Raw genomic sequence first — 27,878 nt, 5'->3', positions numbered from 1 at the left:
CTTACCCATGGGATCATGAATTCTACCTATCTCTAGGTCTTTACTTTGGTGGAGATTTACATTTTTTTTCTTTCTTTCCTTTTTTTTTTTTTAACCACCGGACTTACAAAACCATTGTTGTTTTTAATTGACCATATCCCCATTGCCAAGTATTCCCCAACTTCCCCATTCCCTGATTGTACTTTATTCTAATGTAGCCAACTTCTAAGTATCTGATCAGCCTTGTAGTTAATCTAGGTCCTTGACCTTGCTTGTCCTGATTGTGGACAGCTAATTAAAACATCCACCAGAAGATGAGCAGGAACAAATCTGTTCCTCTTTATTCTACCAGGGCATCTTGTCAAAAACGATTTAATAGGATAAAAGATGGATTAAATGTTAAGACGGGGTTCACAAATCCTCTGTAGACTTCAATTTTCCACAATATCATTGGCTCTTTTAAAAAAAAATAAAAAGAATCTTAGAGCAACAGTCCTATGTTCATGGTCCCATACAGAAAACATGCTTGGGGAGGCTGAGGAATCAGAGCTCGAAAGCTTCCTGAACAATGTATGTGGTTTCTGGGACACTGTGGGAGACCTATCCCTCATGTCTATTTACTCCAATCATTTAGACCAAAGACTATCTGCTAATTTTCCAAGAGGCAAAAGGAGGTTGCCCTATAGCCCTATGGAGAGATTTTGTGGTAACGCAATACCAAGAGGCTAGAAAGTTTCAAGAACCTGGATTGAAAAGTCGCGCAGAGGCCCTCATCCCCTTATAACAATGTTTAGAGACTGGATCAATACCTCTATTCTGGAATTAGAGCTTATTTGAGGCCCGTGGCATCTGCAGGCCCTGTCTTTCCCTGGGTTCGATTTGACTGCCCCGCCCCCTTCAAATCCCCGTGGAGCTGCATTCTAACAGTGCTCTGCAATTTGAGTGGCTAAGCTGGGAACAGGATTCTGTTTTGTTGAATTAGAAGTAACTATCCATATTGAGTTTAATTATGCTCTGAAACCGGGTAAGGAAGGGGAAGAAAGAAGGTGGGTAGGTTGGTCTCCAGAAGAAAATGAAGGCGGTGTACGTGGCAAGAACTAGTTCGTGGTCTGTCTTACCTTCTCCTCTTGTTTCCATTAAGTGGCTGAGATAAATAGGGAATCGGTGCTGGTGTGATGGACTCAGAGTCTAGATTCTAAATGCCCTCCTTGACGTTACCGAGTCCTACAAATGGGCTGGCAGCCCCGTGTCCCTTCGCAAGGCCAGTTTTATAATGATTGTTGACATCACGGACGCCAGTTGGTAGACAACCCTGACAATCTGGTAGCAGAATCAGCTGGCCCTTTGGGGCACATCATTAAAAACCTGTTTCAAAACATGCACAATTCAATCTCTGCCTTCCTGGCTTTATCGTGGCTCGTCTTTTCCCCCACAGTTACTTTCCTCTAGCTACGCCTTCACTTTTATCCTCCCCACTCCAAAGCTAAGAAAGTTCAACAAGTGTTAACCCGAGTGGATTCAGATGAGACAGTAAAGCCCTCTTATATTTAAGAGAGCTTGTACTTTTCTCTATGAACATATTATACCTATATAAAATTGTTTTTTCAACCAGGGATTCGCACTGATTGTAAATGAAGGCTAAATTCTCCAAATGCCACCGGGCAGAAAGCTGCCTCTTTCCCATTTAAAGCAAATGTCCCGAAGCTGGCCGTCACTGTCTCATGAACGGTCGTGGACTAGAGTCCATTTTGTCTGCTGTAGTTGAAGTCGGCTTCATCGAGCTGGGTTTCTGTAATGTTTGAGAGTTTCGTGTGTGTCCTCCCAATCTCTTCAAGGGCACAGGCCAGGGAGTCAAGATCACCATCGTGCTGATGACGAGCTTCCCACAGGTTCAAAATGACAGCAGATGGACTACTTTGTGTAGCAAAATAAGATAAATTCCTAGACAGAGATTTTAAGAAACAAACAATAATGAAAATGAAAAAAGAAATAAAGGAACACATAAAAATCACTATAGGGACCTAAAATGAATTGCGATGGATAGTCTTACAGTAGGAGTAGGAGGTTAATGGGAGCTAGTTGCAGGTCTCCAAATGACCTTAGGATTGCTCGGATTCGATCTCTCTCCACCTCCTCAAACTTGGCGCATCAGAAATGGGTATCTTCCCTGTGCCTCCAAATTGTCCCCCTTTGTAACTATAACAAGTATCCCAGTAATTATAAATTTCCTTCTAATCTCTCACACTAGGACATTATTTTTGACTTTTCCCTTTATGCTGTTGCTTTCTTTTTGATATACTCCATCTTCCTTTGCCCTTTGAGCCATTAATGCTGGCTTAGGTAATACTTGCCAGCTTGAAAGCTTCTTGCTTTCATTCAATCTATTCTCTCCACTTGGAATACCTACTTCCTCTCTTCCCCTCTGTTTCTCAAGACCTTACATTCCTGTAATGCCTGGTTCAATTCTCCTCTACTCTTCGTCTAACATGCTTTATTTCTTCTCTGAGTTCTTCCTGTTGTTGTGCTTAAAATTTCATATGAATAAACTGTTTATATATTTCATGTGAATTTTGCCCACCCAGCATGATTACAGACATCTGAAGGGAAAGGATCCTAGCTAATAATCTTCTGATTCTGCAACAGTCCTTATCATAATACTATGACAGGTGTTTATTCAATATCCATTGTCTTGAGTAATTGATTTCTGTGAGCCTTTTTCAGATGATACGGGATCTTTGGTGAAAACAAATGGTAACCTTTTGGAAGAGGACTTTGCTATGATGAAGATTAAGACAACACAAAAGATTAAAGGTCACAGTTTTTCAGAGGCACTTGTAGAGCCGGGATGGAAATGTCACCTTTGGTAAAATTTGGTAAGTTGAAAAGACTTTTGAGAGTCAACCAAGAATTGGTTATTTTGAGGATGGCACTATTTGCCCTCACCACATCCAGCATATAATCGTAAAGAAGACTCACGTAACTAAGAGCACTGGGAAGAGAAGACAAGCTTTTAAGGGCACCTTACCATTTACAAGCGCCACACACACATACAGTAATTTTGAGCGAATAAAGTGCTATTTTATTCAAAGGTCTCAAGGGACTGCTTAAAGCTAGTTGGTCGCCAAACAGCGGAAATATCAGGGTACTATATATACTTTCAACTACATCTGAATCTGTAATTGAGAGCAGGAGGAGGCCAGCTTAAAAATGTTCTCTCTAGTTTCCTTTATCATTTTCCTTATTCCATCTCCCCCACCACCAGCCCCTTCCACTCACTTGCAGTCAAATATAGTTATTTATTTCTATGCTAATGGAAGTGGAAAATCAAACCTTGGTTGGGCAATTGAAGGAATCCTAGTTCTTTTTATTTAAGAACTTTGTTTTGAATATTTCTTCCTGGTCATGGGCCAGTGTTCATAGAGAAAGCTTCTATACCTCTAGGTCTGTCAGTCAATGGACACACCCTTCCCAACATCCAGGCAGAACAGAAACTGAAGGCGTAGCTGAGAAAGAGGCCTCCTGGGAGATTAGGTGCGGGTGGACGCTGGGTGGGCTGTGTGAGCATCTCTTTCCACGTCCTTTTTGAGACTAAAGACCATAAACATACATTTGTTCCTGGAATGGGTAAATATTTACGCACTCTAATGTTTCAAAAACAGAAAAACAACAGCAAGCCAAACAAAAGCACAGATTCCTCATCTTTCTATTGAGGGTTTACATTTTGTATTTTTCCCTGAACAACAATGGACTAGCATCCTGTGGGAATCACTAGAATCCTTGCGATCTTACTAACCCCCACATTAGGCTTTATTCTATACCAGGGGTTGACAAATATTTCTATAAAGACCAGCTAATGAATATATTTGCCTTTAGGAGCCATATGTGGTCTCTAAAGCAGCCACTCAATGTTGTGACAGTAGTGTGACAGCAGCCATGGACGGACACACGTGAATGAGATGGATACAAGGGAAAAACTTCAATGAGACGCCCTAAAATCTGAATGTCCTGCAGTTGTCACATCACCCAATATTCCTCTTCTTTTGATTATTTATTTACTTACTTACTTCTTAACTTTCCTGACCATGTTAAAACAAACAAACAAACAAAAACCCTAACACTATTCTAGCTCCTGGGCTCTAGAAGAGCAGGTGGTGGGCCAAATTCAGCTTTTAGGTCATAGTGCTGATCCCTGTCCTCTGCTGTCTTACCACCGCAGCTCGATTTCCGGAGGTGGTAACTATGTGAGAGAAGATGAAACCGATCTTACTGTTTTGTGCTGCCTTTGAAGGACACACAGGGCTTAGGCTGTTGAATCCACAAGTTATACATCCTGCCTCAAGCACTTTGAGAACTTCATCTTCAGTAAGTGTTCTGGGATCTCTGACCTTTCTAGATATGACAGGAAGATCCGGGCATAAAAATGCAATAATGTAAAACTCTGGGAGAGGCATACAGAATAGCTTTTGGAGGCCGGGGGTGCATCTTTGTCCCAGCATGATATCAGAAGTTTTCATGAATCCGTGGTGGGGTTGGGAGTGGGGACAGGGAGGTGTGTGTTCTAAGTACACCCGCCTAGAGGAAGAGGAGCAGGACTGGCGAAGGGCTCTGGTTCTCCAAAGACCTGCCAATGTCCATCCTGATTTGTAGAATAGGCACCCAGGGCTAAAGCAAGCTAAGTGATCAAAAGAGGCAGAAATATAACTCTCGCTTGGCACAGGTCTCTGAACATATTGTAACAAGTGAAGTGTGCTCCCCAAAGCATAGCTCTGATTTATCCTCTATACAAGCACATTCATCATAACACACACAAATCTCAAATTCGACTTAATTCTGGTAGATGCATACAGGAACATAATCAGTCTTATTAAAAATGATTCCGTTAGCTTTGTGATAAAGAGACCTCCTATTAAATTACCTTTACCCATCTACACCAGAATAATTCGTGTATAAAAGACCCTGAAATCCTAATGCAATAGGCTATTCCTCCAAGATAGTTGGGTTAATTTAACCATTTACATGCATGCAAATGCGCGGATTTTTGTTTTGTTTTGAAAATTGGTATGCCATGCATCTGTTAGGTGGTTTCCATACTGCCCTTTTGAAATTATTCTGATTCCAACCTATACGACTCTTTTCTCTTCGTAACGGTGATACATTCGGACACTAGCAGGTGAATGCACACACAATTCAGGGAATTGTGTTACTACTAGAGAATAGAATTCATAGCAATAGTTGTAATTAAGAAATTTTCTGAGTGTCTTAGATTTTTTTTAAATGAAACCAGAACATTTAGCAAAAGTAGAAGTCTTAAAATTTAGGTGGATGCCTCAGAGTAAAACTTAATTTTTTACTTTCTCTTTGAAACATGTTTAAACAACTGAATGTTTATTGTGCTGGTGGTAGATGCTTCAAACTTTTATATTTTTATGCTCTGAACTTTGGGTGACCTTTTGTCATAGCCTTTTAGGATTCTGATAGACATTAGATTCTAATAGATAGATTATTTTGAAAAAATAGGATTTCATTTTTTGGGGTGTCATAAAGATGTTGCATATTATATAGGTAAGAATACTCTTAAATTTTAGGAATTGACTTTAGACTCCTTCTAGGTCTTCAGGTCAGTTTATTTGTCCTACGCTTTGTAGATCCAAAGGAAAAGATGAAGCCCCTTGAAACTCCCACTTAAAGAGTAAATCATAAAAAACAAAAACAAAAAAACATGCTAAGACACCCGGACAAATTTCCCCATGTAAGTTTATTGAGTAGTAATGTTTTATCAAATTTAATTTTGTTTTGTTAGAGCCTATTTGCCTTCTAGTCACCTGCATTCTGGGCAGGAAGGAGTGGAGAGGAGGGAGGGTGGTTGTTTTATTACCATGAGTAATTTCCTCTTTCTGAGCCTTTCCTATCCCCATCCCTTATCCTCAATTAAAAATCCCATGGTTGGGGTGGAAGCCAGGACAAGAATTTGGAGCATAAATCTTTACCTTTGTGATTTCACTAGCTAGACACAGGCCAACCTATCATGATGTATATGGTCCAAAACCAAATTTTTATGCAGAATCCCAGTTTTCCAAATACATCTTCAAATTAATGACTATGTTAAACGAATAACAGAAACTAGGTTAAAATTTGAGGATTTCTGGAAATAAGGACTCTGCTGTTTCCATTTTTGGATGCAAAGAGGAGAATTAAGGGCCCATGATAGAATTCTGCCCTCCAATGTCTTTACACCTTATTATAAAACATGGGCTAGTGTTAGGAAGAGGAAAAGTGGCTGGGTACTCTTTGGTATGAATTTAGAGATACCACCTTTTCTTAAGTACTTAAAAGCATATTCAAATGTAAATATATTCAGGAATAGTGACATCTAAACCTTCAATCAGGAGGAAGATAAGAGTAAGGAGGGCCAGCGGGTCTGAGGGTCAGTCTCAGCCCTAACAGACTGAAGCTCTCATATTGTGCTCACACTGGAGATGGCCTGGCTCAGTGTTCTTAGGTCCGACTGTGTGTGCCCTATAAGGGCTCCCTTTCATTCTGAATTCCAGATAACAAACTCTTGGTGTGTCAGAATCCTGCTATGGTGGGGGCTGTAATCCAAGGTGTAAGCTCCTCTGGTGACCAACTAGGAGAATGGGTTTCCTGTTGAAATCTAGTTGGGGACACATTAGAGCTGCAGCTTAATGTCATTAGCACGGAAGAGCCCCTCATACGAGGGGCATGCTGTAAATTAGTTCAGAATTGAGGATTTCACCCAGCACCTTCAGGTGGGGGAGGGGCACTTATCCCTGTAATCTTCTGGGCAACAAGTCTGTTTATATTCTACAAACTTGCCATTTACATCTCAGTCAACTGAATTGTTTTCGCCTTTAAAAAGCGTATCTTAAAAACAGCTTCTTTCCAAGTAGGCTTGTGGTATAAAAAGGGAAAACTAAGTTAAGCTGCGCATAACAAATTGGGAGCCATCGTTTATAGAAGCAGTGCATAATCCTACTGTTAGTGCCAGAGGGAATGGAAACAGAATCCTAATGAAGAAATATTAATATTCCTGCTATCATCCTCATGGTCTCATTTAATGAGAGCCTCGTATGAGACCAAAACCAACCCTCCATATGGTTCTTTCAATGTGGATGGAAGAGAAAAGCCATTCATATTGAACAGCAGTAATTGGACACAACACAAGCATTTGTCCCGTCTGTCAGGCTTTCATCCCCAAACTTCAGCCTCCCCGGGGTTGCACTCAAGTGTGAGGCAGTGGGCAGGGGTGACCCACAAGGACAGGGAACAGATAGTAGACAACATGGAGTCCCACTCTGCCCTGCCCTCAGACAGGTGCATTCATTGTTTTTTAGGTCAATTAATGTGGCCATGAAATTCCTCTTAGTTTTTCCTTTTGTCTCTTCTATTATCCGACTCTTGAAGGGGAATGGCAAGGTGTTTTGTTTTGTTTTGTTTTTTTTGAATTGTCAAACATTTAAGGACCTGGAGTTTTCAGGGACACCTGTGAGTTGTCAAAAGAGGACAAGGCCAGTTGTAGACCCCATTGTCAGTTCTCTAGTCTTGTTCCTCACAGGATGAAATTGTCTATGACAATTTGTCCTATTTCAAAGGGAAGGGCCATGAAAACTACCGAGTCAAATTTCTAGTTTTCTTTGAATTGAGATGTATCAAGAAAAATAGGTCTCATTTAAACCACTTTCCCCACTCCGTAACCTTGAGACATTTTAAGCGTCCTGAGGGTGAAGGAGAACGACCACCGTCTGTTCCGTGTGGAAAGACCCCGGTGCTACTGCCGCGTGAGGGAAGCAAGAGGTATTTAGACAGCTCCCTTTGCAAAATACTCAGTATGGGTTTAATAAAACCTCGCAAGTCACTGGCAAGAAACAGTTAATCCCTTAAAGGATACTCTAATGAACTAGGTAAAAATCCTTCCTATAATCTAATTTTCGTAAATGATGAACACATCCTTTGCAGGCATACCGACGCCAGCCGGCTTTGTCAGTATAGTTTGAGACTGCTCTTCTGAAGGGGGTTATTTAGGCTGTAAAAGGGGCCTGGGCATGTCCATCTTTTCTGAAAACTCTATTAGCATAGAGTGCTATGTGCTGGGTCCCTCCGGCTTCACTGGAAGGGCTCTCTGCATGTCACCCCCTGCATAAGCCTCCTGGGCCAGAACCAGGGATATCTGATTTGGCTTTCACCCTATTTTGTCTCCCAGGCCCCATGTAATGCTATCCCCCTGTGTATTAAGTTTCCTTGAAAGTGTCCTAACGGTGTCTTTTTTTTTTTTTCCACATCCATTTTTATTACTTGAAGGTTAGGATATGTTTTTTAGCCTCCAGCCCGCGGGACCAAGAAAGGGGAGTTTGGTGTCATCACGGTAAACCCCAAACCACAGGAATGGAAACTGTGTGACCCCCCCTCAGTGGCCTGCCTAGGAAGCTGGCATCCTCTGTGGCTTTGGTTCTCCTCTTCCTCCCTCACCCCAAAAGGCAGCTGGCACTGGGGCTGCTCTACTTCTGGTGAATTGTCATCTGTTCTTCCAAGATAGATGAGGAAGCTGCCTTGTGACCTTCCTCTGTCCTCCTCCACTGCCCTCTGGTCATTTCGCCATTCCTGTGCATCCAATTAAGAGGGTGGACAGAGGGAATGAAAGGATATGACCTCAGTATGAGAAGATTCTGTTTCTCATTAGAGGTCCTGGTGAAAAAACTGGTTATACAGCCCTGCTTATCAGCCATGAGGTCTGAGAAATTTCATTTGCTCACAACTGCTGCACTATCACCCACGAACATTAACAGCCAAAATGAACTACTTTAACCCCTGACCAGTAAGAAATATGTTTTAGTTGACCCTTGTGGGGACTACTACGCAGTCCAAAGTCCAGGATCACTTTTGACCGGCCCCACTCCTCCCACCAAAACTTAACTACCACTAGCCTACTGCTGATGGGAAGCCTGACTGATAACATAGACAGCTGACACAGACTTTGTATGTCATGTGTAGTATATACCGCATTCCTACAATGCAGTAGGTGAGAGAAAAGGAGTATTAAGAAAATCACAAGGAAGAGAAAATACATTTATAGCACTGGACTGTATTTACTGAAAAAAAAAAAAAAATCCAAGTATAAGTGGACCAGTGCAGTTCAAGGGTTCAACTGTGTTGTTCAAGGTTCAACTGTGTACTATGACGAAAAACCGTTAATAAGATGTAATTATGTGTTTCTTTCCACCTTGGCAACCTCTCTTCCATCTCAGCTGCTCCCCCTCAGCTCAGACTCCCATGTCTCATGCACTTTACCCAGCAGCCGTTCCCATAGCAACATGGTCAAGCTGGCTGTGTTTTCTCAAGGGCTTCTGGAATATGAAAATCATGAGGCCTTAAAGAAGAATGAGCTAATGGGAGAATTTCGGGGACTGTGTGACAGCCGAGAGAAGAGATCCGAATCCTCCCTCATGTCAGCCATGTAAACCGTTGTCCTTGGAGACCAATTTTCAAAATCCTTTGATGCTTAGTCCTATCAGTCCTATTTATGAGGGAGAAAGTTTTTGAGGTCAAGCAAGGATAGTGTCCAATGAAAGAGTTCGTGTCATTCATTCAAGGAAAAATGGCTGAATCTCCCCTAAGGGGAGAGAACCCCCTGGGTGGGTTTGACCATCACTAACGATACAAAGTGTCTACGCAAGTTTAGCACTTTGGGCTGAAGCAGTTAAGTTTCCCACATGAATCTGCTTGGTCCTTAGTGATGCTCCCCGCTGTCTACCTTCACGCAGCCAATTCTTTATTTCTCAGCACTCCCCACCTCCCCATCACGTGGGGCAGGAGCACCGAAGTGGAGGGTGACTGCAGCTGAATTTAGAGAACAAATGTGCAGTCTCAGCTTTGAAATGCAGCGAGTGTGGACTCTGAGTAGCAGTGAACGTCTGCTCACGGCATCTATAATTACAACTGCTCTCGATGACATTCTTTGCTAGGCTGTGCGGCTTTCTTAGCGCGATCCATATGCCAGGCGAGTGGCAAGGCCACCTGTGTTGCCGCCTCATAACACACACCACTGACATTTCTCACATCCCATCGATTCCTAAGCCTTTCACTTGATATTCCAAGTTCTTTTCTCCCCCTATTCAGATCTAAGTAGAAACTTGTTCGGCAAAAAGGCAGATTATCATCAGTGACATTTGCATTTTCCCAAAAGGAGGGTAGGAGAGCATTTTCACTGGCAATAAAATAAAGGCAAACATTTCCCTCCACTCCCTTTGAAAACTCTTCCTTCATGATTTGAGGGCTGTGGCTTCGCCAGCTTTTGGATACGTCTGGAAATTGAAAGGAGGGGGAGAGGCAGGTGAAAAGCTGCTGTCACGAGATCATGGAAGGTGAATTCTCTAACAGAAAGCCCGTGTGCTTGGTCATCATCTTTGTCTTGTGATCCCAGGGTGGATGGGCTCTCAAGCAATTGACAATGTCAAACTTTGGTGTCTTAACACACATGAATGATGAGTTCCGGGCTGTATTATTTGTAACCCTAAGAGAGCCCAGCCAGTGATTTGGGATTATGCAATAGGAAGTTGTGACAGATTACATCCGAAAATCCCATTCCTCTCTATTATGCAGAGTATCTTCCCACGTAGGAGAAGACAGATTTTTGGTACAGTAATGAAAACATAAAAGTAGCTTGACCATTTCTGCCAAAGGAGAATGAGTTACTGTGGTGCAAGGTGGTTTTCAGCAGTCTTTACTCTGCTTCTGTGAATATGCTGGTCGCCCTTCTGTTGGAACCAGCCAGTCTGCAGAAAAGGGTCCCTTCCCCTTCCCCACACCCCAAGCTTGGATGCTAAGCTGACTGAGAAGTCTCATCTCCCGGTGTTCCTCTGACTGAAGCAACAAGATCCTATAGAAATCTTACTTAATGAGGGGTCAGCAAACTACAGTCTATAGGGCAAATGCTGGTTGTTGCTTGTTCTTATAAAGTTTGTTAGACAAACAGGCGTAGCTATGTTCCATGCATCTTCTCTGGATGATTCTCATTAAAGAAACGGGGCTGAATGGTGCCCAACAATTACCATTGATCCTCTATGGCCTAAACTATTGCCATTTGGTTCTTTAACAGAAAGAAGTTAGCTGATTCTCAGTATAAACCATTCTTGCTTGGTAGACGACTTTTGGAGGGTTAAGCTAGAGAATGAAGAGGGAGGCAGGACATGCCATTCACTGAAGTTGAATATGTCCACCAAGGAACATGTAAAGTTAGTAGATTACATGTACTCATGCCATCCTAATTTGCTATTAGTGAAAATTGCAAAGAGTGGCACTGATTGAAAATCAACATTTTCAGGGGGCACCCAGGTTGCTCAGTTGGTTAAGCGCCTGCCTTTGGCTCAAGTCATGATCCCAGGGTCCTGGAATCAAGCCCCATGAGTTGGGCTCCCTGACCATCAGGGACCTTGCTTCTCCCTCTGCCTACTGTTCCCCCTGCTTGTGCTCTCTCTTTGTCAAATAAATAAGTAATATTTTTAAAAAATGAAAATCGGGGGCACCTGGGTGGCTCAGTTAGTTGGGCAACTGCCTTCGGCTCAGGTCATGATCCTGGAGTTCTGAGATTGAGTCCCATATGGGGCTCCCTGCTCAGCAGGGCGTCTGCTTCTCCCTCTGACCTCTCCCCTCTCATGCTCTCTCTTTCAAATAAATAAGTAAAATCTTAAAAAAAAAAAAATCAACATTCTCTGGGCACTGTGTTAGAAACTTTCCATAAAGTAGGTCATTTGTGTTTCTTATGTCAAGGAAATTTAGGCCTTCCTGGAGAAGGGGTCTTAGCGAAAGCCTGAAGCAAGCAAACAGGCACACCCAGTGTTCACGTCAGAGGACCCTGAACACCAGAGGGGTGGTCTGCTCCTGCACGGCCATTTCCTGCTCATGAGAGAGCACGTGACACAAAAGGTTGTTGACTCGAGTCTCCCAGTCTGAGATGCATTTTCCCTACTGTGCAAGGACCCCAACCGCTGCCTTTGGGGACACTTGTCATTTCTGTAGGTGGACCGTAAGCAGAGAATGAAATGGAATGAGGCAGGAGGAACGTGTGCAGACTCATTCAGCAAATGAATGATAGCTTCTGTGGACCCACAGATATTCTGATGCAATAATTTTCATGCAAATGGTGAATTAAAAATCATCAACTCTTAAGGTCAGAATGGATTCGGGTGTTAATGCAGTTCGAATTCTATGAATTGTAATTGTAGAAAAAGAAACAGCATGTGAGTGATGTGTTCAGGCAGACTGGTATGGGTTGTAGAAGCAAGGATGTCTTATGGGACCCAATCTGCTCCCCCCACCCCCCGCTTTTTTTCTTTGTCAACCAAATTCTGTTCTCAGGGTTGGTTTCTCATTCTTGTCCCTGTGTTGATCAGAAAGTGAGCTTGATATCGTCATGGTGCTCATGGGTTATAAATGAGGCATCTCCTCCCTTTGTCCGACTTGCTGGGAAATATTCAACCCAAGTTTTTTTTTTTTTTTTTCCCCTGTACACATAGACTTTTGTATTCTTTCACTTTCAATATACTGACTCTCAAGAATGTATCTATCCTTTCCGAGTTTGCCTGTCTCTGCAAATTCCATTTCCTTTGGCAGCCAAGCCTCCTTCCTTGATTTGCCTCTCTTGAGCCTGACTGCTTTCTAGTTGGGTCCTTCATTCTTGGATTCCAGATCCCTTTTGAAACCCGGAGTGGCACTCTATCATTTCCTGGCAGACACCCACCTCCCTTTCAGAGAAGAAAGAGTCAGGTAGGATGTCTGTGGAAATAAAGAACACAAAATGGAAATGACAGAGTGAGCCAAACAGTGAGGAAATAAGGCTTTGTCTTAAAAGAAAAAAAAAAAAAAAAGTAAAAAAGAGTACCAGAAGAAAGGGAAGTAAAAACGTTCTGGCAAAAGTTGCTCTCCTTTCTATTCATTCTGGGACCTGAGGGGAGGTGAGTGTGGGGGAAGAGAGGTATTGCTTGCCACTGCCCTCTCCCTGCTGGTTATCCTTCCAGCCCAGCTAAAGCTGTCTGCCCATCAGTGCTGCCCGGGGTACCATCAGTCTTGCTTCTCATGAAAAGTAATCAAGTCCATTATGAATCTCTCTATTCTACTCTCAACTCCACTACAGTGCTAGCATTGGTAATGGTAGTCCGGTGAAGCAGCAGACTCATTCACATGCCTGGGTCACCTGCTTGTTTCATGTCCTCTGCCTTCAGATCTGGGAATTCTCATCCTCAAATGTCTAATACCGACGTACCCACTTTTGCAGGCTGAGCATGTCCCCAGAAAGGGTTAAATAATGCCTAAGGTGGCCTGATGGTAGGGAGGAAGCTTGAGCTGCTCACTTCTTTGTTTCTGTTATCACTGGCTCAAGACTGTGCTGGGATCTCCCACAAGTACCAAGATAACCTAGTCTCTACCCCCATTTGGGTGGCCCAAGTTAGCCAACCTAAAGATGCGACCAGGACCAAAGTAAGACTTTTCTATAATGTCCCCAAAGGAGAATGCGTGGAAGAAAATGCCACATATAGCATCCTGTTCTTATCCCTTGCCCACATACATAGTCAGGCCTCACAAGAAATATGGCCAGAAGGATTGATAAAGATATCAGGACCTAGAAACCACATGGATACACCCAACCCCTTTGTTTTTCAAAACCCTCTAGAATGTCTTCTTTCCGGTTATCCCAATTACCTGTTGATGCTGTTTTTCTGAGCTAACATCTGCCAGTCCTTGCCTTTGGCATTGGGGGTATCGAAGGTGGCACAAATCCGCTGTCTGATGGAGTATGGGATTTTGAAGGCTTTGGGGCCGGTCTGTGCAGGGAAAGTGCTGTCCTCTTGTGCAAAGAACGTGATGGTTTCTCTTTCACTCTACAAAGAAAGAAAGCGTGGTCAGATCTAAACAGAAGCATTACCGATCAACACTTCTATTTATTTAAGAAAATCCATTAACACACACGTACAACAGGCCTGCCTGCTGTGAGGGACTCTGCAAAAATACATTGACACATTCCCCTTTCTTCTAACATAATAAATAACTTCTCCGGCAGCCTCGTGAATCATGTGCTGGAGATTTACAACAGTGTCTTCCACTCAGGGTTGGGGTGGGGGTCCGGTTCCTATACCCAGGGAAATGTCAGGTGACAGTAGAATTAAACCTTTCTTTTCTTTTCTTTCTTTCTTTTCTTTTCTTTCTTTTTTTTTTTTTAATCTCAGGGATAGATCTAGAATCAGTAGGAAGAAGCCCCCAAATGACAGATTCCAGTTCAGTGTAAGGAATGACCCTGTGATAGAGCTGACCAAAGACAAATGGGCTAAGCCATGTTGCTGGCTGGGCAGGTACCCGTCAGGAAAGCTACAAAGGGATCATCTTTAAGTTTGTGTTGGCCTGCCCTGGTTGTGAAGTGTGTGATTCCATAGTAAATATCTTGGTATTGTTTCAGAATGACATTGCTTTGGGTATATATGAGCCTGCCACGAGTCGGTGAGGTGGTCTAGAGCCTGTGGGGTGGTGGAAGGTTTCTGCCCGCTGGCTGCCCATCCTGCTTCTGATTTAGAGCTGTCCAATGTGGACTGGTGATTTCAGTGCCTCCTAGCAATCAGATCGTCATCCCCGATGTGAGACCATACAGATATCTGTGAGATTAAAATGGCTGCTGATGAGCTTATGTGAACAAACAGAATTTCAAAGCCCAAAAAGTATCTGATTGAATCACTCTCCTGTGACTATGATAGGTTACCGGACACGAGGGATTCTTCATTAAGGCCTCTAATAGGTTGACTATAAATTGATTGAGATTTTCTAGGGTGGGCCTGACCTAATCAGATGACCTTTAGACGAGAGAAAAGGCATCTCTCTTGTTGGCCTAGTAGAAAGCAAACAGCAAGGCTGTGAACAGTCTATGGAGAGGGGCAGGAAGCTAGAACCTGAGGGCATCCTCTAGGAATTGAGCGTGACCCTGGTCCAAGAGCCAGCAAAAAAAATGGGGACCTGCAAGGAATTAGATTTGATCAACAATCAAAATAAGCTTGGAAAAGGACCCTGAGCTCTAGGTGAGAATGTGTTTCCAGCCACCACCTTGATTTCAGCCTTGTGAGGTCCTGATCAGAAAACCCAATGATGACATGTCAGGACTTTCAGCCTACAAAAAAATATGAGACAGTAAATAGGTATTGTTTTATCCTGTTAAGTTTATGGTTATTTGTTATAGATCAAAAAAGAAAATAGAATAGTAATAATATAAAGAGGACTTAAAACATCAAATCGACATGGGGTTGAGGAAATAGTTAGGACTATTTAAATCCTAAGAACCTATCCTTCATGTTAGGAATGTGTCCTCTTGTGTTTTCCTTTAAGCCAACATGTGCTGTTTATGCACTCTTCTGGGATCCTGCCCTGAAGCTTTTTCCAAACTTAACACCCCTTTCTACCGCAGGCACCACAGCCATGAGAGACCTTCTTGGCAAGTGGCCAGGCTCACATAGCTATAAACATCAGTGAGTGTTATGCCTTCAAGAATCTGTTAATTGAGGAAGCTGGCTCATGCAGAGATCTTATTAATGATAATATGTTTTGTTGTTCCATAACCATTTGACACAGTTACATTTTGAGGGCTGTGTCTTAAAAACATGGTGTCTTAATTCATTATTTCCAAAAGGGTATCTCAAAAGATGTTCCAAGAAAGAGCAGATCTCTGGTCAAATACATTTGAGATATGCTGCATATTATATCTTCTGCTTGGAAATTCAAAGTACATATTATCATATTAAATAGATTCTACTTACTGGTTTTAGTTCTATTCCCTGGAATATTATAGAACAACACTCATCAAAATTCTTCCAGTATTTCATGTTAGCATGGGGTAATAGAAAAAATCATGGTTTTCAGAGGCAGAGGAAATCTTGCTTTGGAGTATAATTTTATACTTTTTAGCTCAGCGACTTTGGATGCTCCACAACATCTGTCCAATTTCCTAATCAGTCTTTTGGCATTTTTTTATACACGCCACAAAGGTTATGAAATGTGGTGAAAATTACCCAGGTAGTTTGTAACATGGCTGAAACCAGAAGTCTGACTTCCTAAAACCTGTACCAAGATTCATTTCTCTATGCCACCCTACTGGAAGATAGGCAGGTGGTTAAGAAAAGTGCTGAGCATTATTAGATTTATGCTTCAGGAATTAAAAGCAGGAAGAGCTTCCTGGAGGAGGCATTTTGGTGGGTCTCAAAGGATGTGGTCCAAAAGCTATTGACTGAATAGAAACTGAGTGGGTAACTAGTGATTCTTTGCAAAATGAACAATTCTTATTCTGATATGTTGGATGGTTATAAAATGAACCAACTCAGGCTTCTTGATGTATGAAACAGGTTACGAGGAACGTTTTTAATCATGGCTCATGAAATTTCTCCTAGCCTTTAAAAAAATGTAAATTGAAAACAGTTTCCTTCAATTTCCTGACTTAAGGCAGGAGGATGTACTTTAAAAAGATGGTAGAAACCAAAGAGAGGAAAAAAAGGAATTCTGTGCAAGATAACATGGGAGTTGTCATTATAAACTGGCATGCAAAGGGTGTTCACATGTGAAAAGGTGGCTTGCCAATGAAACTTAAACACTGAAAGTATCCCTGAGTGATGACTGCATAGACAGGGCTGGCTGTGCAATCTTACGGCATCTTTGAGTAGACCAAGCTCACCAGGCTGTGCCTTTACTGTTGGCAGGAGAGAGACCACCCCAGATCCACAGTGCTCAGGACAGAAGTGGTAGGATTTCAAAGTGAATAAAGTATTGTAGGAGACTGACTCTTAAGTATTTTTTCTATTTTTGACACTAATAAGTGGGCCCCCATTTCCCTCATAAAGTTTCCCAATTTAAATATTTGCCATGTGTAAGGATGACACTTTATGTAACATTTATGGTGCATTCTAAAAGACAGCTGGGCCAAGTAATAAGAATCCTGTGGATACATCACATTTTCTGATTGTTTAAATTAAATATGCAGAGGAACAGCAGATTTTCATACTCTGCACATCTGAGATAAGAAGCTGCTACTTGGCTAGCTGGGGAGTTGTAAATCAAGGAGAAATTCCAAGTATTCTGTCTATTTTGCAACAGACAAATCATCCCCCAACCTTCCACCACTTTTGGAAGAAAGATAAGAGAACTGCTTGAAGGGAAAATTGTAACATGCAAGTTTCCCATTTAAGTTCTTTCTATCAAAAAAAAAAAAAAAGGCTTTTCCAGTAATATTACATTAACAAGGGATGATGCAATAAATTACTTAGGGATTCTTCTCATCTCTTCAATATTAGTAAAATTATTTTGATTCACTCCACAATTTTTAGATTGCTGATACCATTGCTTTTACAGAATTATCAGTTGGCGATAATCGTTAGGTAATTCAGTGAGGTTACATTTAAAGAGAACCACCTGCTTTTACAGATAGACCCAGTAGTAGCCACTCTAAAAAAAAATATTAAACATTGGGGAGGGTATGAGCTATGGTGAGTGCTGTGAAGTGTGTAAACCTGGTGATTCACAGACCTGTACCCCTGGGGATAAAAATATACTATATGTTTATAAAAAAATAAAATAAAATTGAAAAAAAATAAAAAAGTTACGTTATCTTGATCACTGAGATAACTTTTAAGTGTGAGAATGACATGGATGATTGTATTTATTTGGAAGGCCATTTAGATGAGAGGCATGAAGGAATGTGATGGCATGGGAGGTTCAACACGAAGAACCAAAGGCCTTCAATGAGGATAATCACTGCACTGATTCAGCTATTTAAAATAAATATTATCTTATAAATACAACCACATACATACATATCTCTTTTACCTCTCATGGTTCCATTGTTAAATTCATGAAACACACACTAAGAGATCTATTAAAGTAAGGTAGGAAGTTGGAGCTCTGAACTTAACAATACAGAGAATATTTTTTTTTTTTTTTTTGGAGTGGGAAGAGGAACAGATACTTAAAAAATTCAGATGTCTTTGGAAAGCTTCAAAAGATTTATTTCCTTATTATTTTTATTATCTTTAATCAATGAAATGCTGTTACTAACTTATGAAAACCACCTAATGCAGGGTCTTCCAGCCTAGAGGCCATAAGGAATGACACTCTTACAGATCTATTATGCCCAACTCACTGACTGATACAAGTTCATGTCTAGAATGTATCTTGTCTCCTCCCCAGGTAATCCCAATTTCTCAGCGCTTTATGGATCTTTACTTTTTCTGGAACTGTCTACTACAAAAACCCAGGTCATTCTTAGTGTAAGGAAGATGCTTTGTATTCACTAGACCTATCAGCAGATGTATGCTTCTCCCAGGAATGAGACAGTCCTGGAGTTGGAAAGAACGTGAGAGATCAATTTTTCACTGAAGACCTCCCTTTCCAGGCAGACTGACATGTGGGAAATCTATTCTATTCTTGAAGACCTATAGAATGAATACTTATGCCAGCCTGTCCCATACTTCTGCAGGCTTGAGAAAAGAACTTCCCAATTTTCACCTACTTTCATACTCGAAGACAGAATTTTCGATTTGTCTGTCGCTAGTGCCTAAGCCCCCCAGAAAGAAGGCTTACATTAAGCACAAGGCCCACAGTCAGTATTGCTGAATTAGACTTCCCTCCGGAAGTAGTCTAGGATGGAAATCCAGACTTTGACCTTGATGCCAGGTACCTCGGTTGGGAACTCTGGCTCCCCACTATTGGTTTTATCATCTTGAGCAAGAGGGTTGACCTCTTTGAGAAAATGTTACATCATGTCAAATTGTGACAGTATAGTATTTAATCCACAGAGCTGGATGGTTACATGTTAAAGCAGCATTAAATGGTACTGAAACAGTGGCTTTCAAAAGTTCTTAATTTTCTGCTGACAAAATAATAGATTTGCTTAAGAAATACAGTTTATTACACAGAGATCGAGATGCACTGGGCCAAATGCCAGCAGTAAGCCTTGAAGCCATTAATAAACTGATCCTTCCAGGGAGGAGGTTAGGGAGAGGGTGGTGGGGTTATGGACATTGGGGAGGGTATGTGCTATGGGGAGTGCTGTGAAGTGTGTAAACCTGGCAATTCACAGACCTGTACCCCTGGGGCTAATAATACATTATATGTTTGTAAAAAAAATTAAAAAATTAAAAAAAAAAATGATCCTTCCAGGATCAAAAGGGTTACTAGAGCTTCTAAAATGGGAGTAGCCTCAAACTGGATGGTGGTAACCCGACAATGAATAAATATTATCCAGATGCTGGCCACGGTGTCGTCTTTCAGGACATTTCAAAGTGATTGTAAGCTTGCAAAGCATTAGACAAGGAAATGGAGAGTAAAGGGTAAGACTCTGTTTATTAGCTCGTTTTCCTCCCCTGCACTTCCAAAATGTGTTTAAGCAAGGAGCACAGGTACCAAGCTGTATCAGCGCTCTCACAGTCCTTTAACATGGATTTCCTGTAATAGCAGAAGTTGGTCCTCACTATTGGAGTGCCTTAAAAAGTAAAAACCCTTTAAGCCTGGAATTGTTGCGTTGATCTGCGATCAGACATTTAGGGCAGTTTGCATCAGAGGTTATCTTTCTGTCCTGCCCTTTCATGCTTTTCTGAACACCAGAAGGAAAATCGGCTTGGATTTTCCCTTTGTGTTTATTTGAAAACTTTCCTGCAATTTTTTAATTTTACTTCGAAATGTACTGTGTTAAATATGCCACGACTGTTCAAGAAAGAGACTCTCAAAATATCTTACGTTTCTGGATCTACCTTTCCCATCAAAACTACTTTACCACACAACGTTAATTGGCGATAATGAATGCAAATGCTGCGCAAACATGTCAGTTAAGACAGCTATCAGTTTTGAGGCACGATCCCTTGGAAAGCCATCCGCATTTCAGAAAAACTATTCAGGGAATTAGCAATGCTCACTTTGCATAAACAATGAATTGAAACGAGAATGAATTGAAGTGATAATGCTATGAAGCTAAAGGTTTAAAAAAATGAATTGAGTGGTATGTATATACCATTTGTTAAGCCTTCTGCCAAACCTGAATGAATAAATACATATTATTTATATATTTGTACATAAATATGTATGTGTGCCTGTACACATGCATGCATATATATATATATTCTACTGATGAGCAATAAAATGCATTTTTCTACACTACCCAGGGATTATCTTGGATTCCTCAACAAAAGCATCGCATGCTTCCCCTCAGCTACTCTAGCCCTCTACTCTCAAATAACTATTCAGGAGGGACTGCCATCATCTCCTCTCTAAGCCAAGTTCACAGCCATGAAGCCATTCAGTGGTTTAGGGCAAATTGGAGACGTGGCGGAAATCAGGTGTCTTTTTGCAAAAGTGAATTCTCCTCTGATTCCCATTCTAACTCTGCTCTTCAATAGTGATATGACCTTGGACAGTGTCCTCTCCCTCTCTGCACTTGTATTTCCTTACTTTGTAATATGAGACTTATATCTACTCTGTCGTACATGAGTGCATCGATGAATCTAGGTTCAGTGGGAGATGGGGCTATGCAGAACCCCAAATCTGGAGGTTAGGAGACCTTGTAAGACCATAGGGAACCCAGGTCCTGAAGATGATTTCCGGAGAACTGGTCAGAGCCAGGAGAAAAACAGCCTCATGGTGACCTTGCACCTGCCTCTTCATGGTACATGTCTCAGATGTACCATCAGCTACCAAAGAATCTCAGGAGATATTCCAAACCTACAACTGACTATTAGATTGCTCACAGTTTTGTATATAAAAAGCCTTCTACTAGTTCTTTCCCCTAAGAGCTCTCTGTGGAGCCCAAGCTCTGATGGGTTGATGAGTTTCTCTGTCCAACAGGAAGCTCAGTTCAACTGTCAGCCCGGGAAATGTTTATTTGCCCTTATAGGTAACGAGGATTAAGACTGAGTGCATTCCGAAGCTCCTTTGGACCCCGTGTAGCACGACTGGTACATTGACATTAGTGTCCTGTCGAAATGGAGTCAAATGGTCCTGCCGACCAAGGACTCACCTCCAGGATGGAAGTCTGCACTTGGAGGATCTGTTCATGGCCTTTGAGCTGCCGGATGCAGATTTTGCAGGACAGCTGGGTGGTGGTGGGCGTGTAGCGCTCCAGGGAGAAGGCACAGTGCAGGGGCTGCCTGTTACTGCACCACACGCGGGAGAATGGGACTTCCTGCAGGGAAACGGGGGACAGAAGAGGGCTGTGGTGTGCAGAGCCCGGCTGAGATGAGTGGCGACTAGGAGAGACTTAATGGCAATAATTATGATGATGATGACAACGACTGAGGCAGAGAAAATTGCCCAAGCGACTTTGGTGGAATTGTTGTAGAAATAATGTTCCAGCATATGCCAAGCAGCACAGAAAGTAATTAATGTCAATTCCAATTGATAACATTTGAATTCCAAAACCACAGTGCCAGAACTCAGATTTCACTTGGTGACACACACAATTAGCATACTATCAAAAATTCATCCTCATGTTTTCCCATGGAAAAAAAATTTTTTTTAGAAGACTCCTTTGGTCCATCCTTCTTCTTAAGCCTGGGGTAGGATGGTATCTTTTCCCTTAAGTGAAAATTATGCTAAAGAACTGACTGACCAGAACATATCCCAACACCACACAAACTCATGAGAATTGTATAAACAGAACACGATATTGCTAATGTATCCAACATAAAAATTATACTTACTGCCGATCTCTGTCTCTCATACACATACACACAGGCACGCACACACCCTCCAGAAAGAGACACAAACAAACTAGGCTCCCCAGAACAGTCCTGTTTGCCAACTCCTCATTCACTCAATTCATTTGTTCAGCAATTATGTGCACGGTGCCTGCTAATGACCAGACACTGTACAAGATGAACAATAAGGAACAGGAAGCTAGGTTCCGTCTCTACTGTCACAGGACTTATAGACAGTTGAGTGGAAAAACCAATTTTTACTAAATGAGGGGGGAAATAATAAACTCTATATACATCAGCCTTTTTCCCCATTACTAGTCAGTGTCTGCCACTGAGTAGACCACGCTCAGGCACGTGGCTTTACAATAATGCGAACTAGAGGTCACTCACTGATACTCTCTCATCTACTAAAAAGAGTCTCCTTCCTACTCAAATGAAGCTGAGATTCTTGGTAATGACCACGTATGACCAGCCTCTAGTAAGGTTCATCCTCACCTTCTTCTCTTTTTCTCCTCTCGTTAATGTGCTCTTTTTTACCTGTAACTATAAATACCATTTTCTCCAATATTCACACTGGCAGGTGGCAGAAGATGTATCAGGTTTGGATGTTTGATACTCTGAAGTGTGACTGGTGATGAAGCCATCATGTGTTATGAGACTGGGGGCCATGATTAAAATTCAGTCTCCTCACTTAGAGGAACTAGGGGTAATCTAGTTCTTCCTGAGCTCTAATGGGCACATCGTTTTTTCTTAGTTTAGCTTTCTCTGTGGATTTTGGATGCTCCTGGAGGCGGGGGGTGGGGCGACCAGCAAGGAGGGATGGACTCTGACTGTTGTCCACTTGAAGAGAGGAGGGCTAGCTGAGGGAGTCTGAGAGAAGAAACTCTCGCCCTAACTCCTACCTCGCATCCCAGCAAGGAGTATAGGCATTGTGGTTTTGTTTCATTCATTCTTAATCCTAAACCGAGGGAAAGGCAGTGGAATTTTCATTTCAAGAAGCAGAGAGAAGTGAGGTGGATGGGTGAGGTCCCCAGGCAATCTCTGGAGGAGGTCACTTTCCCGACGACACTCAAAAATGACTTTTCACCTGCACCAAATTCTACACCAGATAATAATAATATATATTTACAAATTCTGACATTTCTTCTTCTTCTTCAACCTGACTCTTATTGTCCTTCTCCCCCTAAGGCTGCTTCCATTTTACAAGCCGTGGATAACCCTTACTTCATGATCTCAGGCTCCAGGCTCCAACACTTCTCTCTCTGCTTGCTGAACTCATCCCATCTGCTCACAGACGCCCAACTGCCACCTATCTGTGGAGAACTCCCAGTGGCTACATCTCTGGAGTTTATCTCATTATTATCAATCACTGACATTATACCCCTAATCACTACAAATCATTTTATTTGGCCTTTACTTTCTCTGAGAACTCTACCTTTTCAAAACTGATTATCACCATTCACTATCTTGTCCTTCTCTAATTTTCCTATCACCATTAATGATCCTCTTCTCTCCTCATTAGAGCTAACTGTAATGACCTACTCCCCAGTCCCCTGCCTGCATTTTCTACAATACTGAGTTAATGAGGGGGTTAGGGCTTGACTGAAGAGGGAAACAGGACGCAGCTGATTGGTGTTCGTCAGGAAATAGCATCGTGATGTGTCTTTAACCTCTAATCATGAGTGGGGGGACACTGATGTGACCTGATTGCTGTGCTCTCATTCCCAGAATCCTTTGCAATGGGGGCCCAGTATGGCCCCCTGAGTCTCCTGCCTAGTGCTTCCATCATTTGTTGTCCCATCTTCATTTTATTTTTTTTTAAAGATTTAATTTATGTATTTGGCAGAAAGATCACAAGTAGGCAGAGAGGCAGGCAGAGAGAGAGAGGGGGAAGCAGGCTCCCCGCTGAGCAGGGAGCCCGATGTGGGGCTCAATCCCAGGACCCTGGGACTGTGACCTGAGCCGAAGGCAGAGGCTTAATCCTCTGAGCCACCCAGGTGCCCCCCATCTTTATTTTAATAGCCCTCAAATGAACTCTCCTTCAAACTAGTACATTTTTTTATACTTCCTTTGCACCACCCCCTTCCATGAAAGAAACTGTAACATAGGGCTCGGTGGTTAACAGGTCCTTTTGCCTAACTGAGAAAACTAAACGAGCACCTGGGTGGCTCAGTTGGTTAAGTGTCCGACTCTCGATTTTGGTTCAGGTCCTGAGCTCAGGGTTGTGAGATAAAGCCCTCTGTTAGGTTCCATGCTGGGTGTGAAGCCTGCTTAAGATTCTCTCTCTCCCCTTCCTCCCCCAACTCTTTAAAAAAAAAAAAAAAAGAAAGAAAGAAAGAAAATTAAGGTTTTTGTGTTTTTAAATGGAAATTTGAGTCTTTACAGTGTAACATAAGTTCTTGGACGTCAGGGCCAGGCAGAGCTGAATTCAAGATCCTGCTCTTAAACTGACCTCCTTATTGTGTGGTAGATCTGAATTCTTGATAATGCTTCCTAACCTAAAACAAAACAAAACAATGGTACTGGCCATTTATTGAAAAGTATCTTCTCTGGTATAATTTGCTACATTTCTCCAGAGAATGATGGCAGAAAGGTAAGAGAGTAATGCCCACTGCAGAGACTGTCTCCCCTTGTGGAAAGCCATGAGAATCAGCACACACTCCTCTCTTTCCTCTCTACATCCCACTGCACACATCAAAACATTTTAAAAAATCTGATTTTAAGACTGTCTCGAAAGAATATTTCTTTTTATTGTTGGCTTGAGTAGCAGCTGCCAATAGGGCTCCACAAAACATTTAAAAGTAACGGAATTAGAAGCATAGTGATTAGTGTGTTGTCAGGGTAATCATTTTTGCTTTCATTTATTAAAACAAACAAACAAAACTATCATGGGCGCCTGGGTGGCTAAGTGGGTTAAGCAACTGTCTTCGGCTCAGGTCATGATCCTGGAGTCCCAGGATCGAGTCCCATATCAGGCTCCCTACTCGGTGGGGGGGGTCTGCTTCTCCCTCTGACCTCTCCCATTCATGCTCACGCTCTCTCTCAAATAAAACAAACAAACAAACAAATAAATAAATAAATAAATCTTAAAACAAAACAAAACCAAAAACTATCAAGATTCTCACAGAGTGAGAGACATGTTGCAGCAAGTTATATGGGAGGATAAAGTGTAGCAAAGTTACGGGTGTTTAAAGCATTCTGGAAATGTTTTCATTTTGATTCCCATTATAATTAGGTTCCTGGCAGATGGAGAGAATGTAAATCACATCCTAGCAGGAGACAGACACTGGGTTCCCCAAGACACAAAGTATGCTGAAAAGACAGCTGCTTTTATCTTTGGGAGGGGACAGCCCGACTTTCTGTTTCGTCGGATTTAAAGAATAATATTGTACTGTGTACTGTCTCTTCCAGCTTCTCCACCCCACAGTCAGCAAGAAATAGCAGAACATACGATCCAGGAGCACCCAGGTCCCAGGAACCGATGGAAAGCAGAATTAGTTACCTCCTAGATGAGGTCTGCTAAGTCTGTGGAGGTCTGCTAACTGTGCTCAAGTCTTAAAAAGCCTGAGAAAAGAGAACGAATACTTGGGTATTTTTTGGCCCTGGGGTTGGGGGTGGGGACTAGCAATGTGGGTTGTAGTGTAGCATTTCGTCAGCTGTAATCCTCCTGAACCTAACCCAAAAATATTTCAAAGCCAGCTGGTCTGCCTATACACAGAGTTTCCACACGTAGCTCTGGATCCAACCTTGAATTCACACGATTCTAAAAACATTCCTCATGCAGTTTGGTTGGTGTCTGCTAGGGCAAATATTCTGTGCAGTAGGTCTCTCCCCGGCCTGAAAGTTCTTAGTGAATTCCAAAGAAGAAAGGCAGGTTTCTGAGGAGAATAGGCTTTGAGTTCCAACAGGAATATGTTGCTTCTCAGATTCCTGATGTGAGGTTAGAGAAAGGAGGAGAGAGGAAGGCCAGTGGTCTTCCAAGCGCCGAGTTGGGAGATGAAGGAAGATGACAGGGAGATTTACCAGTTGAAGGAGAGACCTATAAATGATGTCAGGAAGAGTGAGACTTTCTGTCCCTGCAGTAGCTCTCGGTTAGTTCCCATCCACTAAGCCCTAATGAAAAGCCATTCTCTATTATCCACGCCAAGTTTATCAGTGCACATCATGTTCGACATGAGGTTCAAGCAGGATGAACACAAACCCTCCCCAAACTGCTTCCATCCGATGCCTGGAACAAACACAGCAGGGTCATTAAGAGCAGCACAATATGCATTCACACAAGCGAGGGGATTTCAGTGATGACAGGGGCAAGACAATTGACGGCAAGGAGGGTGGTGGCGGCAGGGAGGAGGAACAGAGCAGAAAGCCATTTGTGGGTAAGAAAAATGAAGTGGAAACGCAACTCGGTGGCAAACCTCCTGGTGCAGAGAAAATTAAATTATTTCTCAGCCTTCCAAGACTCTTTCAAATTATGCTCAATTACAGAAGGCAAATATTTATCCATGTTCACAACGTCCATGCAATCCAACCCATCCAGGGAGTAAAGCTTGTTGCATTTCCGTGTGAGCCAATGCCCTTTGGCTTTGGCTGGCCGTGTTGCCTGCTCTGAGGTCCACATGCTATTAGCCCCTGACGCCTTTCCTGCCTGGGACTCTCCTTGGAATTCCTGGTGCTGGAATTATTATTTAAGAGCTGGTGCAAGGTTATGGTCCTTTCATCTGATTTTTTTTTTTTTTATCTCTAAACATTAAACTTAATAGTTACTTTGGATGGAGGCACTTGCATTAGATCCAGTGGAACAATACCTTTAAGCCTATCAAGATTAATACACAGGAATTTACATGACTATCAGGACCTGTTTTAACAATGCCCAGAAGTTCAATTTGGATGGGAAATTCTGAATCCCGCTTTCCTGGACACAGAGACATCTAGGTCTTAGAACATCATAAACAATCCATTTATTCATAGAAAACTTCTCACCATAAGGAAATACGCTGAATGTGTCAAAAAAAAAAAATGGTTTAGAGCCATGAGAGATGCTTTTGTTGTTCTGAATGCCCTCAAAGTGTACACAGAGGGGCAGTTCCCAAGGTAACGAGAAGTCTGAAAAGTAAACAGGAAACTATAACCTTGTCCAATCTGAAATCGTGAATTTTCGAAGGTAAAAGGGCTGGTGGTTCAACTTTTTTTTTTTTCTTTTTTCTAATTCTCATGGCGCAGGCAAGGTTTTTCTCTCTGTAATTTGCCTTGTTCCCATTCTGACAAGCTGGTTTACCTTGTGCAAGTTTTTGGTTTTTATTTTTAATAAATGCCACAAGGATGGAAAGGTTAAAACCCCATAGGGCTCTGCTGTTTATGACAGAAACAAAGGCATCTGAAAGCCTCCCGTGATTCTGGATCAATCTGAGCCCACCAGAAGCTTTTCCAAAGTTAAGGACCTATCCTGTCACTTGGAGCACAGGTGACTTTGGTTTAGGAAACGATTGTAGATTGTAGTTGCTTACAGTGATGGCACTCATCACGGGGAATTTCTGTAGCATTTGGTGGCAGGGTCACACGTCAATAGGAGATCTTTCTATGCTAAGCAATTACTCAAATCCCCTAAAAGTCATCTGGGGAGACTCTAAGTCATTTTGCAATGTTTTAAAAATTCTCTGATACAGAGATAGGTGAATAATAATACAGAAATATCTTTATAGGCTTGTAAAAGGATTCTAAGAGACATGATCCTTTCTTTGGCTCTCCGTTTATAATTTCCTCTTCCCATCGTACCCGGCTCACTTAGTGGCAAACACTTAGTATATTCAGGATGAAACTTCTTGTGCCCACCCCACCAGCCAGAGCTCCCCAGAACTCAAAATCGCCACCCCCAAAAGGACTGACAGCCAGGTCATTCATAGCTGACCATGATTAAAACCATGTCTCGTAATGAACTGGTTTTAATAAAAACAAACAACAAACCAACTTCGTTCTAAGTTGCTAAATGACTATCTTCAGCCTACACTGAGCAAGAGTTTAAGTGGGAGAGAGGAGAAACTTCACATTACCGGACATCAAGCACATCTTCCCCCCAACCTGCTCGAAACCTGTGAGTTGATGACAACATGATTAATTCCCTGTGTACCGTCCAAACTACTACATTTCTGTGACACTTTGAGACTAAATCCATACTTTTAAAGG

At 42.1% G+C, this 27,878-nt stretch overlaps 1 protein-coding gene across 10 annotated transcripts in view; it reads right to left on the bottom strand.

Moving 5' to 3' along the window:
* Positions 1-944: 944 nt before the first annotated feature.
* Positions 945-27,878, bottom strand: part of UNC5D (unc-5 netrin receptor D) — a 529,170-nt gene continuing 502,236 nt past the window's right edge. For all 10 annotated transcript variants that reach the window (XM_032838130.1, XM_032838133.1, XM_032838131.1 and 7 more), the window contains 3 exons: positions 21,020-21,184; positions 13,690-13,868; positions 945-1,920 (listed from right to left, as the gene is read on the bottom strand). In XM_032838130.1, the coding sequence (XP_032694021.1) occupies positions 1,716-1,920; positions 13,690-13,868; positions 21,020-21,184 (549 nt within the window). In that variant the 3' untranslated portion in view covers positions 945-1,715. The remainder of the gene's footprint in view (positions 1,921-13,689; positions 13,869-21,019; positions 21,185-27,878) is intronic.

This window comes from Lontra canadensis, unplaced genomic scaffold (genome assembly GCF_010015895.1).
Source record: "Lontra canadensis isolate GAN:19392208 unplaced genomic scaffold, GSC_riverotter_1.0 scaffold102, whole genome shotgun sequence".
NCBI lineage: Eukaryota > Metazoa > Chordata > Mammalia > Carnivora > Mustelidae > Lontra > Lontra canadensis.
The sequence above is the reverse complement of the archived record's forward strand: the minus strand, read 5'-3'. Positions and strand labels throughout refer to the sequence as shown.